Source organism: Oncorhynchus keta, chromosome 15, assembly GCF_023373465.1.
Source record: "Oncorhynchus keta strain PuntledgeMale-10-30-2019 chromosome 15, Oket_V2, whole genome shotgun sequence".
NCBI lineage: Eukaryota > Metazoa > Chordata > Actinopteri > Salmoniformes > Salmonidae > Oncorhynchus > Oncorhynchus keta.
Window position 1 is genome coordinate 8734732 of NC_068435.1, and position 13621 is coordinate 8748352.

At 41.0% G+C, this 13621-nt stretch overlaps 1 protein-coding gene across 1 annotated transcript; it reads right to left on the reverse strand.

The window, feature by feature from the left end:
• Positions 1-3981: 3981 nt before the first annotated feature.
• On the reverse strand, positions 3982-13086 carry LOC118394368 (PX domain-containing protein 1-like). The gene is made up of 5 exons (XM_035787530.2): positions 12294-13086; positions 11775-11875; positions 10903-11020; positions 8622-8745; positions 3982-6802 (listed from the first exon to the last, which is right to left on the reverse strand). The coding sequence occupies exons 1-5, from the start codon at positions 12541-12543 to the stop codon at positions 6658-6660; spliced, it is 738 nt and encodes a 245-aa protein (XP_035643423.1). The 5' UTR covers positions 12544-13086; the 3' UTR covers positions 3982-6657.
• Between the last annotated feature and the right edge of the window lie 535 nt (positions 13087-13621).

Below are 13621 nucleotides of genomic sequence, written 5' to 3' on the forward strand. Positions count from 1 at the left end.
ACCGGAAGGTTGCGATTTCAAACCCCTGAGCTGACAAGGTACAAATCTGTTTTTCTGCCCCTGAACAGGCAGTTAAACCACTAGGCTGTCATTGAAAATAAGATTTTTTTCTTAACTGACTTGCCTGGTTAAATAAAGGTCAAATAAATTTAAAAAAAAAAAAAATATTCAACTCTGGTCTCTTACCATCATAAAGGAAGTAAGTGCCATCCTTGAGCACTGCCACAGCAGGGTATTCCTGGAGAGTAACTGCCTGAGAATGACCAGAAATGAGAAACAATTCACTTTGGGAAGATATGATGAAAGCACAATGTCAAGGCACCTGGAGGCAGTGGTTCAATCCCCCATTTCACCCCTCACTTTCTGCCCTGTGTCCTTATCATTTATCTACCCATATTCTCCTATACCTTTCAATAAAACTACAAAATACCCTAATACAGGGTTTTCCAAACTCAGTCCTGGGGTGAATTTTTGGAAACCCTGCCCTAATGTATATATATAAAAATCCTTCTTTAACCTGTCTCCTCCCCTTCATCTACACTGATTGAAGTGGATTTAACAAGTGACATCAATAAGGGATCATAGCTTTCACCTGGTTTCACCTGGTCAGTCTATGTCATGGAAAGAGCAGGTGTTCTTGATGTTTTGTGCACTCACTGTATGTCACATATATACGCTATGAAAGGTGACATGGTATTCTTCCAGGGTCAGTCCCCTAATCTTTTGAATGGGCTGGCTTGACGATTAATATCATCAGAGAGAGCGAGAGAGAGAGAGAGAGAGAGAGAGAGAGAGAGAGAGAGAGAGAGAGAGAGAGAGAGGGAGTGAGAGAGAGAGAGAGAGAGAGAGAGAGAGAGAGAGAGAGAGAGAGAGAGAGAGAGAAAGAGGGAGTGAGAGAGAGAGCAAGAGAGAGCAAGAGAGAGCAAGAGAGAGAGAGCGAATGAGGGAAAATAGCTAACTTGCATACAGGACCAGATAATGGGGGATTTGAAGATGTAATAACTCACTACGCTGTTATCCCATCTGGTTGGTATGGCTTACCATGTGTTGCACAAAACACACGTATCTACACACACACCGTGGAATTTGCTGCAGGGCTTTTAAATCTTCACTAAGCCTATTACTGCCGAACAGACTGGCCTAATTCTGGACCTGTGGGCCTAAGTTTGACTAGGCTGGTTGCCTTATTGCACATGTGGTAAAGCCTTACTCTATGGTGAACATAAGAAGAAACCTTTTTCAGAGAACCTTTATATCATTGTATAGTATGGGTCAAATGGGGCTAAGTGACAATGATGTGGGATTGCGGTTTATTTACCTCAGCCTTAAGAATAACTACACAGCCTATTAAAAAAAATGTGCTATACAGATTATTATACTATTCACTCAACCCAGCTAGCTGGGTCAAAATAACCCAGTGTGTGTTCTGTCCAGTATTTACCCAGCCCTGGGTCAAAATAACCCAGTGTGTGTTCTGTCCAGTATTTACCCAGCCCTGGGTCAAAATAACCCAGTGTGTTTTCTGTCCAGTATTTACCCAGCCCTGGGTCAAAATAACCCAGTGTGTGTTCTGTCCAGTATTTACCCAGCCCTGGGTCAAAATAACCCAGTGTGTTTTCTGTCCAGTATTTACCCAGCGCTGGGTCAAAATAACCCAGTATTTTCTCATGTATTTAGCCAGCCCTGGGTCAAAATAACCAAATGTGTGTTCTGTCCAGTGAGTCCCCAGCCCTGGGTAAAGATGACCAGGGATGTTTTCTTTCCAGTAAGAATTTACCCAGTGTCAGGGTCAAAATAACCCAGTAAAAAGTATATTATTTTGTTTAGGAAGTAGTGGTGAAAATAAAGTGTGTTTTCAAAAATAAAAATTTAGTACAGCGCTCCCAAATACTTTAAAGTATTTTTCTGTCCAGAATTTAGGCTTTTAGCTTCATGACAACTCCAGTAATGATGAAATAACCCAGTGTGTTTTTTCCACTATTTACCCAGCGCTGGGTCAAAAATACCCATTGTGTTCTGTTTCATTATTTGAAAATAGTTCCTGGACCTATAAGAAATACAGACCTTAGTAAACCTGTGGTTCTTTTTTTTTTTTAAACCCAGCCCTGGGTCAAAATACTCTTTCAGTGGTGTTCTTGCCAAGACAGCAGCTGGGTCAAAAATGCCAGTGTGTGTTCTTCCAGTAAAACAGGCAATACAAACAAGCAGTGTATAAATTCTGTCCAGTATTTGCAAAGCTTTGGCTCTAAAATGAAAACCAGTGTGTTTCTGATCTCAGTAAACATTTCCCAGGTTGAGGTCAAAATGGCCAGTGTGTGAACAACAAAGGCTTACCCAGTTGATTTAAAAATCAGCCCTGGGTCTCATTCCCTTCCAGTGTATTGATTTGGAAAGTATTGACCCAGCGCTGGGTCAAAAGATCCTCAGTGGTGTTTGTCCAGTATTTACCCAGCGCTGCAAAATGAGAGTGTGGTTCTGTCCAGTATTTACCCAGCCCTTAGACAAAAAAAGTGCCTTTTCAGTTCCAGGAAGCAGGACATCTTTGAAAACAAGCCAAAGATCAGCTAACACGGCGCTGGGTCAAAATAACCCAGTGTGTTTTCTGTCCAGTATTTACCCAGCGCTGGGTTACTAATATATATTTTCTCATGTATTGATAGCCAGGGCCGCAATCCAATTTACAAATGAAGTACGTTTGTTTAGTGAGTCCCCAGATCAGAGGCAGTAAAGATGACCAGTAAAGATGACCGCTTCCAAAGGCTATAGTGCCACTAACCAAGATAACTACCCACAAAATAAAAAGGAAAAAAATGCTGCCTAAGTATGATTCCCAATCAGAGACGACGATAGACAGCTGTCCCTGATTGAGAACCATACCCGGTCAAAACATAGAAATACAAAATCATAGAAATAAAGAAACTAGAATGCCCATCCTAGTCACGCCCTGGCCTACCCAAAATAAAGAATAAAAGCCTCTCTATGGCCAGGGCGTGACAATGGGCACATTTCTGGAAATTAAACTAATTCATTTTCGGGTGTCAGGATGGATCTTTTTCATGTCAACGAGTCAAGAGAGGTGCTACATGTTCTAAATAACTCAACTGGCTAGTTTGCCTGTCTATCAAGAGAAGGGTGGGTTGTACTTGGATCCTGCTACTCTGATTGGATAGAGTGAAGCTGTATTTCTCTGTCCACTCGCTTCATAATTTCACCCGATCACTTTCACTTCTAGTTTTCGGTCTGCTGCTGCCTCCTGTTAGCCTGCTACCATGATAAATGAAATGGTAAGGACGTTTGCTATCAATCTATCAATGTGCATAATATCTAACAAGTCGGGGCGACAAAATTGAAAAAATATAAATACGTCGACGAGAATTCTGACTGATATCAAACTTGTCTGCCCATTGCAAATTGAAGACAGACACAGGTCAAACACAGACACACCCCTCTGCAGCTCATTGTCTAAAGCTTGTTTGTTTAGCAAATTAACACTGGAGTGATAGATGTGCAGATGATGATGTGCAAGTAGAAATACTGGTGTGCAAAAGGGCATAAAAGTAAATAAAAACAATATGGGGATGGGGTAGGTTGATTGGATGGGCTATTTACTGATGGGCTATGTACAGCTGCAGCAATTGGTTAGCTGCTCAGATAGCTGATGTTTAAAGTTAGTGAGGGAAATATAAGTCTCCAGCTTCAGCGATTTTTGCAATTCATTCCAGTTATTAGCAGCAGAGAACTGGAAGGAAAGGAGGCCAAAGGGGGTGTTGGACATTACACATAATTGTCGTCTGGTAGAAAGCAGACGAAACCAGGTTTTCCTCTAGGATTTTAAAGTCAACTGAGACTCACATTAGTGATTTACTTCAATAGTTAATGATTTAACTACAGCTTCATATAGGTGATGAGTCTAAGACTTGACGCCCTTGACAGCTTCATTTCACGCCGGGAACATACAGAAGTAACTTCAAGCCATTACATTACACTCTTTATTTTTTGTGTGGATTATTTAACATTTACATTAATGTTTAAAAAAAGAAAAAAAGGTCAATAAATGCATTTTTTTAACCTTTATTTAACTAGGCAAGTCAGTTAAGAACAAATTATTATTTTCAATGATGGCCTAGGAACAGTGGGTTAACTGACTTTTCAGGAGCAGAACAACAGATTTGTACCTTGTCAGCTCAGGGGTTTGAACTTGCAAACTTTCAGTTATTAGTCCAACACTCTAACCACTAGGCTACCCTGCCGCCCCAGTTCCTTGTTTATCTTTTCCATCATTGACGGTCGAGACATTAGGCAACTCTTTTTATAACAACGCTTAAACCAAAATACTGCACTGTTAATCTAATAAAGGAATTAGATGGTATGATATTAACTCAATTGCAAAATGATCAGGGAACCAACGAATGCAAGATGAAAATACACAGGCTCTATCTCATTTGGATATTGATTATTGTACTGCAATGTTGAGTGAGCTAGCATACAAGCATTTCATTGCACCTTTTACACTTTCTGCGAAATGGTGTATTTGACAAATACAAATTACATTTGATTTGAATAGTCTAAAATGGCTTCCTCTACTTGTCTACTTTTCTTCATTTACACTGGTGTAAAATAACTCTATTGGACTGGTCGTAAATAACTGGATTGGACTAGCTGGCATAAAGAACTGGATTGGATTGGACTGGCTGGCGTAAAGAACTGGATTGGACTAGCTGGCGTAAAGAACAGAATTGGACTGGCTGGCATAAAGAACTGGATTGGACTAGCTGGCGTAAAGAATTGGATTGGACTGGCTGGCGTAAAGAACTGGATTGGACTGGCTGGCGTAAAGAACTGGATTGGACTAGCTGGCATAAAGAACTGGATTGGACTGGCTGGCATAAAGAACTGGATTGGACTAGCTGGCATAAAGAACTGGATTGGACTTGCTGGCGTAAAGAACTGGATTGGACTAGCTGGTGTAAAGAACTGGATTGGACTTGCTGGCGTAAAGAACTGGATTGGACTGACTTCAGAACTGTATTGGACTAGGTATTGTAAAGACCTGGATTGGACTAGGTAAATAATTGGATTGGACTAGCTGGAGTAAAGAACTGGATTGGATTTAGTAAAGAACTGGATTGGACTAGATTAAGAACTGGATTGGACTAGCTGGTGTAAAGAACTGGATTGGACTTAGTAAAGAACTGGATTGGACTAGGTAAAGAACTGGATTGGACTAGATCTAGTATAGGCTTCACCATGTTATTTTCACCAGTTTGTTACAGATCAAAACAAGACCACCAGATCAATGCAGATGAAGGAGAGGAGACGAGGAGAGAAAGCCACTATCGAGATGCAGCCAAAGAACTGCACCATATCTGGAATGTGCTTTTATCCTTATTGGCCTGTTGGCGGCAGTGTTGTGCAGCTTACATTCTAGACTGGGGAACCAATTCCAATGTGGGCCCCACTCAGGCATGAGATACACAATTTACTTACTCTCATTTATGTACCCTTTTCTCACTGTGCATTATGGCGTCAGATTTAATCCTACTGCAATGTGGGCTCCAACAAGATATGCGATAGGGGTACAGATCCATGGAAATGTGGTGGGGTCTGGTCTGGTGGTAGTGCTGCCGCCCGCAGACCACCACATTGCCCCACCACTCCCTTCCTGTGCTATATCCCTCTGATCTCCCCATCCCCAACCAGTATTTATCGACAAAACTTTAACATAGCAGATTCCAGGATGTGAAACCCTAGAATAAGTTGAGCAAACCTTTTTCCTGCATGTTGGGAAAACACATCTAGTGATTTAACCTGGAAAGGAATGACACCAGTTCTCACTGCAATGCAATATATTTCCTATTAATTTATTTTATATTTAACATTTATTTAACTAGGCAAGTCAGTTAATATCTTGTTAAGAGTTAGTATATTTGTTAATAAGTTTGGAGAACGAGTAATTTTTACTCTACCATCATCGTGGCACAAATGTGAAACCATTTGAATCTAGCAGCAGCAGTCTGTAACCTACATCATTTAGACCAGACCAGGTGAGTCTAGCAGCAACAGTCTGTAACCAGGGGTTGGGTAGGTTACTTTCTAAATGTAATCTGTTACACTACATGGCCAAAAGTACTGTACCTGTTCAAAATTGTTATCAGTAATGTACCCTTTGGATTACCCAAACTCATTAACGTAATCTGAATGATTTCAGTTACTTTCCTCTTAAGAGGCATTAGAAGACAACAACAACAAAAAGGATTTGTCAAACACATTGGTGAGTCGTCATAGTGGTCTTGTGGTCAAAACTCACTCAAGTGGAACAAACTTAAACTTGAGCCTTGTTTTTTTTTATGCTGAATTGAATGTCATTGAGAAAACAGAAAGGTCTCAATGTATTTTTTGCAAAACATAATTTCTGAATTTAAATTAATCTAGTTTTTCCAAAAGTATCTTTAATTCGATTACAATATTTTTGCTGGTAACGTAACTTGTTACAGGTACAGTTTTTTGGAGGGGTAATGAGATTACACATAACTGACTACTGTAGTCTGTTACTCCCCAACCCTGTCTGTAACCTACATCATTTGGACCGGACCACTGAAAGTGTAGGTAAACAAGTGAGAACCATACAGACTCAAACAATATGTCCGCCACTGTCGTTCATTCCAGAATATCAGTCTCGTAGGTCAGTAGTTGGTAGTACGTCAGATTAGGGAAAGACGTTTCTTGGTCTTCGGCACTACCATCCGTTGATGCTGTCTCAACGATGTCCAGGGTCTCCTTAAACCCAGATTGGGTATCGTACCTGAAAAACGATGGGAAAAATGTGAAAATACTCCAAAGACAAGGCATTGGAAAATGTAGTGTAAGAAAGTTGCAGGCATGTTGATGGCTGGTGACTTGTTCTATGTGAGACAAAGAAACAGAAAATATATTTTTTTTAAGACAAAAAGGGAAGAATAGACTGAAAAACGATATTGCGTTTTTTTTTTCTCCCCCTTCTTCATTCGTCCACTGTTGATACAGTCCCGAAATGTTTTGCGTGTCAGCAGTCAAGTTTTCAAGATATTGGACTTTAAAGAAGCAAAGTGTCACCTGCCACATCATCATGATAATGAAAAATGCAGTGCAATCTGCCTTTAATTAAAGGGGAAGTTTGTTTCTTTCCGACTATGGATGAACCGCCTGACTGTCACGGCTTCAATAAGTAGTGAGTGCAGGAGTCAGGCGCAGAGAGCAGGGTAACATCAAAAGATGTGGATCTTTAATATTCCATCAAAACCAGAGAGACGGTCACGCCACACACACACAAGGGCACGTAAAGTCCCAGTCCAACCAAACAGGACGAAACTGATCGGAAAAATGAAACCACAAGAATAATTAATCACCACAAACAGAAAAAACAAACCCGCACAAAAGCTGGCGGGCCTACTGGGTTTAAATAGCCCACAACCAAATCTAAACACCAAACAGGTGCAACTAATCAGACACAACTAAAGGAAACAGAAAAGGGGATCGGTGGCAGCTAGCAGGCCGGCGACGACGACGACCGCCGCCTGAACAGGCACCATCTTCGGCGGGATCCATGACACTGACAGTTGTAAAGTTATTTCAACAGTTTTTTTTTTTTTTTTTTAGCAATGTCCAGCATCCCAAGACTAGAATATTTGAAGCAAAACAATGTTAAAGGAAACTGATAAACCCCGCTATCGGTGTACACATAAGCATGGGGAAAGACATGTGGAGCGAGGGAAAGTGGATGCTCTTTCCCCCATGCTTTTGGGTGTACCGCTACCCGAGTCCATCCATTCCCATTAGCATTGCTACATGCTCTGAAAATGCTAACCAGGAAATGCTGGACATAATTAGCTAAATAATGACCCAGTGAGCTGAAGACGTTAAAAACCAAAAAGGATGACCTTTTCTATCAAAATAAATGTGTATTTTCAATGTCTTTTGCTCATAGGGCAATTGTCTAAATGAATTGAGTTTAAAAAAAAGATAACTTTATTTTTGTAATGTGGTCTGTGTGTAGCGGAGTCAGGCGCAGGATAGCAGATGTTGTGCACAACGTAATTTACTCAAAATACACAAATACAATACAATAAAGCGAGCCCACACAACTGACCGTATTACATACAAACAATTACTCACAAACAAACATGGGGGAACAGAGGGTTAAATAATGAACAAGTAATTGGGGAATTGAAACCAGGTGTGTAAGACAAAACAAATGGAATATGAAAAGTGGATCGTTGAACGCCGCCCGAACAAGGAGAGGGACCGACTTCGGAGGAAGTCGTGACAATTTTAAGTTCAACGATCCACTTGAAAATACACAATGTGTATTTTCAATGTCTTTTGCTCAAACGGCAACTGTCTGGACGAATTGAGTCAAAAAAAGAGTAAACTTTATTTTAAGTGAACTAACTCTTTAAAAAGAACATAATATATGTATCATCATTTTCTAAACCACAACTAAGACTGTCATCACAATGGATAGTAGCACGAGGTACAATAAACATGACTGTCCACTAGGGAACATTTCAGAGTGATTTACACACTGTATGAAATAAAATTAGTAAGTTGAATGATGAAAGAAAGGACGTTGAAAGAAAACTCACCCAAAACCTGCAGACTCTGTACATGTGGACATTGACAGGGCTCTGTGTCTGACCTGTGGTGCACTGTAGTCATAAAAAATGGTCTCTGTGTTAGCCAGACAAAATCCATTGCACCTCATGATATCTGTAAAGCAAAAAGGCACAATATGTTTGTTAATATTCTGATAATGTACAATACTGGGTCATGTTCAGTAGGGTACACCGCAGCAAAGCACTTTGCAACAAACAACTAAAATCTTTGTTGTAGCATTTCCTGTGGCACCTCCTTCATTTTGAAAGGTTCTCTTCTGTTTTGTGTCTACTGAACAGGACCCAGGTGTTGTCACAGTAATGTTTTTGCGGAGGGGTGCACGAGTCACTCAGACCTGTGCCAAGTCCCCTCGCTCCGAGGATTAGCACATCCAAGTGCTCGGGGGGCTGCTTCATCAGAGGTTCACGCAAACCCCATTTCCTTCACTCCCTTAAGCATGCTAGCCAATAGCACGGTCCGTTTAGAATAACCAAGCGACTTAATGCTACGTATCCTAAATGAGAGAGCTACAAGAATCTCCGAACCTGGCCACCCTCTGTCTTAGAGTATCCTCCCGTAACCAACGACAGAGTGCACAGGAGCCAAGTTGGGCTCAGGCAGCCACAACATACCCCACGCCCAGGCAGACAAGACATTTTCTCTAATCCCTCTCCGCATCCTGCTCTTCGGGTCCCAGCCGAGGTACCTGTATTCAGGAAAGGGAAGTAGCAATCGGTAATTCCAAGCTTTCTCAAGAATGCTTACACGTCTTTCCAGAGAGTTTGTACGCAGTGCGTGGCAGTGCGCACACGGACTGGTTCAAGCCAGTGCCACCTGAGCGTGTTCCAAACCAAGACAAACTAGATGGTGAGTATCTTTCAGAGAAATGCTATAACTGTTTGACCTGGGGGCATGATCTCATCCCCGAACCCGGCTTAGTCATAACCGCTTCAGTTGTTTTCTTAGCCATCTTACACGTTGCACCATCAAATTGAAGAATAACTAATTGTTTGTGATTAGGAACAAGTACAACCTTCAGCACACAATGTCCAGGAGGTGAGTACGCTCTACCACTATGGGACAGTTTAGTTTGGCGCAACATAAGAAAGTCTCATTTTCCAGTTGTTTGTTTTTCCAGAAGCATATATCATTCACACCTAGGTGAAGAGTGGAATAATTGAAGAATATTAATCTCTGCCTCACACGTATCACCTGTGCAAGGCGGGGCTTCCAGATAGACATGGATTTCTTTGGCCTTGTCAGGCTTGATTGTAGATCTTTCAACTGAAGTTGCGAGAGTGCAACTCCCCATAGTATGTTACATTTACATTTACATTTAAGTCATTTAGCAGACGCTCTTATCCAATTAAACAACACTGAACAAAGATATAAAAAGATATAAAGATATAAAATGCAAGATGTAAAGTGTTGGTCCCATGTTTCATGAGCTAAAAATAAAAAATCCCCAGAAATGTTCCATATGCAGAAAAATCTTGTTTCTCTCAAATCTTGTGCACAAATTTGTTTACATCCTTGTTAAGTGAGCATTTTTCCTTTGCCAAGATAATCCATCCACCTGACATTTGTAACATATCAAGAAGCTGATTAAACAGCATGATCATTACACAGGTGCACCTTGTACTGGGGACAATAAAAGGCCACTTTTAAAATGTACAGTTTTTCACACAACACAATGCCACGTCTCACATTTTGAGGGAGCGTGCAATTGGAATTCTGACTGCAGGAATGACCACCAGAACTGTTGCCAGATGATTTCATGTTCTACAGCCAACGTTGTTTTAGAGAATTTACGTCCAACCTGGCTTCACAACCGTAGACCACGTGTAACCACGCCAGCTCAGGACCTCCACATCTTCACCAGCGGGATCGTCTGAGGAGGTGTGGGAGGGGTGCTGAGGAGTATTTCTGTCTGTAATAAAGCCTATTTGTGGTTAAAAACTAATTCTGATTGGCTGGGCCTGGCTGCCAATTGGGTGGGCCTATGCCCTCCAAGGCCCACCTATGACTGCAACCCTGCCCAGTCATGTGAAATCCATAGATTGCATTTATTTTAATCAGTAAAATCTTTGAAATTGTTGCATGTTGCATTTATATTTCTGCTCAGTGCACTTGATGTTGCTTTAATTGGGCAGCACATTCGTTTGCCCTCCAGAAACTGGAATGTGGACTGTGAAATTAGCTAAACAATAAATCAGACACTTGTTTGCAGTAAAACATGGTCATTAAATAAATTGCTAGATACATTCAGACCTGATATTGTTACTGGACTCTGGTAGTATGGCTCCATGTTGTTGATGTTGTTTTCTCTTATCATCAGGTCCAGCGGAGATTGCTCAAAGAACGTGAGCACTGCTTCTGACCGTGAATACTGTAGACGAAAAGGTTGAAGATGAGAGTGGAACACAACTACCTTTGGGTGAATCTCAAAAGTATTTTCCTCGATTGCTTGTTTCCCTCTCTCCTCGTCACCTTCTCTACGGAAAGGAGGAGAGTGTTGGAAGAAAATAACCCAGGAGAAAATCTCCTCCAATGCTCACCTCGCTTCTCTCTGAAGTTTTGAGGAGGTGAGGAGAGAGGATGTAAGGAATCACCCCGACTAGGGGAAACATTTTCAGGGAATACAGCCCAAGTACATTGGGTGAACCTTCCAAGGCTCAGAAATAAATGACTTCATAAACCATATTATTCAACCTCAGAAGGGATAAGTATAAGATACAGCACCACTCAAAATTGTGGACACACTTACTCATGTATTTGTACTATTTTCTACATTGTAGAATAATGGTGAAGACATCAAAACTATGAAATAACACATACGGAATCATGTACTAACCAAAAAAGTGCTAAATGAATCTAAATATATTTGAGATTCTTCAAAGTAGCCACCCGTTTGCCTTAATGACAGCTTAGCGCACTCTTGGCATTCTCTCAACCAGCTTCACCTGGGAATGCTTTTCCAACTGTCTTGAAGGAGACACATAAATTGTAATTTGAGTCCACGCTGTATTATTTAATACCACGTCAACTAGTGGCCTGTTGAAATAGCCAGAGGGTTATTATGAAGAGTCATAACTGTATATCGATATGCATTGCTAGATGTAAATAACTATAGGCCACTCTACCTTCATTGGCAAGGTAACGACCCTCCTGAGGAGTTTTTCCACCTCTTGCAATCGAATCTCAATATCATTGGCCTCTGCAGCGTCTCTTATTCGCACAAGTCCTGGTGGGGAAAAACCATAGACAGGAACTAGTTCAATACAAGTCGTATTTTAAAGTATTTCAGAATATAAATACAGTCAAGATATTTTAAATACTGTATTTATACTGTAGACTATAGGTTTACAATTTGTATAGGCTTTCAATGATGCATTTGTAATATGTCTTTGCAAGATTTTGTCCATGTAAGAACGACATGTCATCTTGGTGTTTTTATATAAACTAGGTTTGTACACATTCACAAGACAGTATCCATCAATGTAGGCTGTACTTTGAATTATTATTGTGGGCCCATTCATTTTAGGCTTATTTCCACGTGAAATGGTCTATTCAACTTTCCATCCACATAGGACATAGAATAATGTAGTTCTGATTCTGTGAGTTGTTTATCATGGGTCATGTATTTATAACGGGCTACCTACCATCTAGGAGCGCTGACTGTGTAGGAGTTGCTCTATCCTCTGGGAAAGCATCCATGAGTCTCTTTAGAAGGCTTCCGAGATCGCGGTCCGTTCTGTGCAAATAGAGAACGCTCCTGTCCGATAACTCGGTCCGGACTTCAATGAATTCTTCCTCTCCGCGTTGACTAATTATTCGCTGTGTGCCAACAACCCAACAGTTTTGTACAAACATGTTCATGAGCGAAGTTCCCTCAAAAGCAAAAGTTGCCATTTTCACTGCTTAATTCCCAGTCGATGACAGGCTATAATTGTTAGTTTGACTTCGGGAAATCTAAATACTTGCAATTTGATTCCTTTCCCCAATCTTCATCATGCATGGGCAAACGGTCGGGAAAGGATTTTTTTTCTCTAACGTTTTCAGAAATATAAAGTGCCGTTTCGATTATCGTAAATTGATTGTATGATGTCCAGTTGGATCAAAATTCCACAAGTACCATACCCGCTGATGGACGCGACTCCTCTCTCACTGGCAGAAGTGACTTGAAGAAGGTTGCCAGGTTGGAAGTTTAGCTGATTATTTATGCTCTGCTCCCGCACACCACTTGATGCTTTGCAGCCGGGGATGCCCAAACCCCAAACCACACTAACGACGCAATATAGCATGACTACAAAACCAACTGCAACAGCAAGTTTTGCAAACCTAGAAAACAATTTAGAGCTAAGAAAGCCAGTGATTTCAAATAAATGTTGATGTACTGGCAATTAAATACCTGCCATTTAGTTGATGGTCCATTCAGGATAGTGGATGCTAGCGGAACTGGTGCTGTGTTTATTTTTAACAACAAAGGTGGGATAATCCAATCCGGGGGATTGAGAGGTGGGATTTGCTTCACAGCACGGTGTTTACTATGTCAATTGAGGCACAGGTTTTGTCGGCTAGGGTTAGCCTAGTACAGTATTTAAACAATAACCACGGTATGTTCAGTACACAGCACATCCAACCTGGGCAAAACATTTGTTTTCATATATTCAACTCCAGTGAAGTTATAACAAATGTTTATTTAGAATGACAGCCTGGGAACAGTGGGTTAACTGCCTTGTTCAGGGGTAAAAGGGCAGATTCTTACCTTGTCAGCTCAGGGATTTGACCTAATAATAATAATAATATATGCCATTTAGCAGACGCTTTTATCCAAAGCGACTTACAGTCAGTCATGTGTGCATACATTCTACGTATGGGTGGTCCCGGGAATCGAACACACTACCCTGGCGTTACAAGCGCCATGCTCTACCAACTGTGCTACAGAAGCACCACATAGCAACATGCTGGTGACTGGCCCAATGCTCTA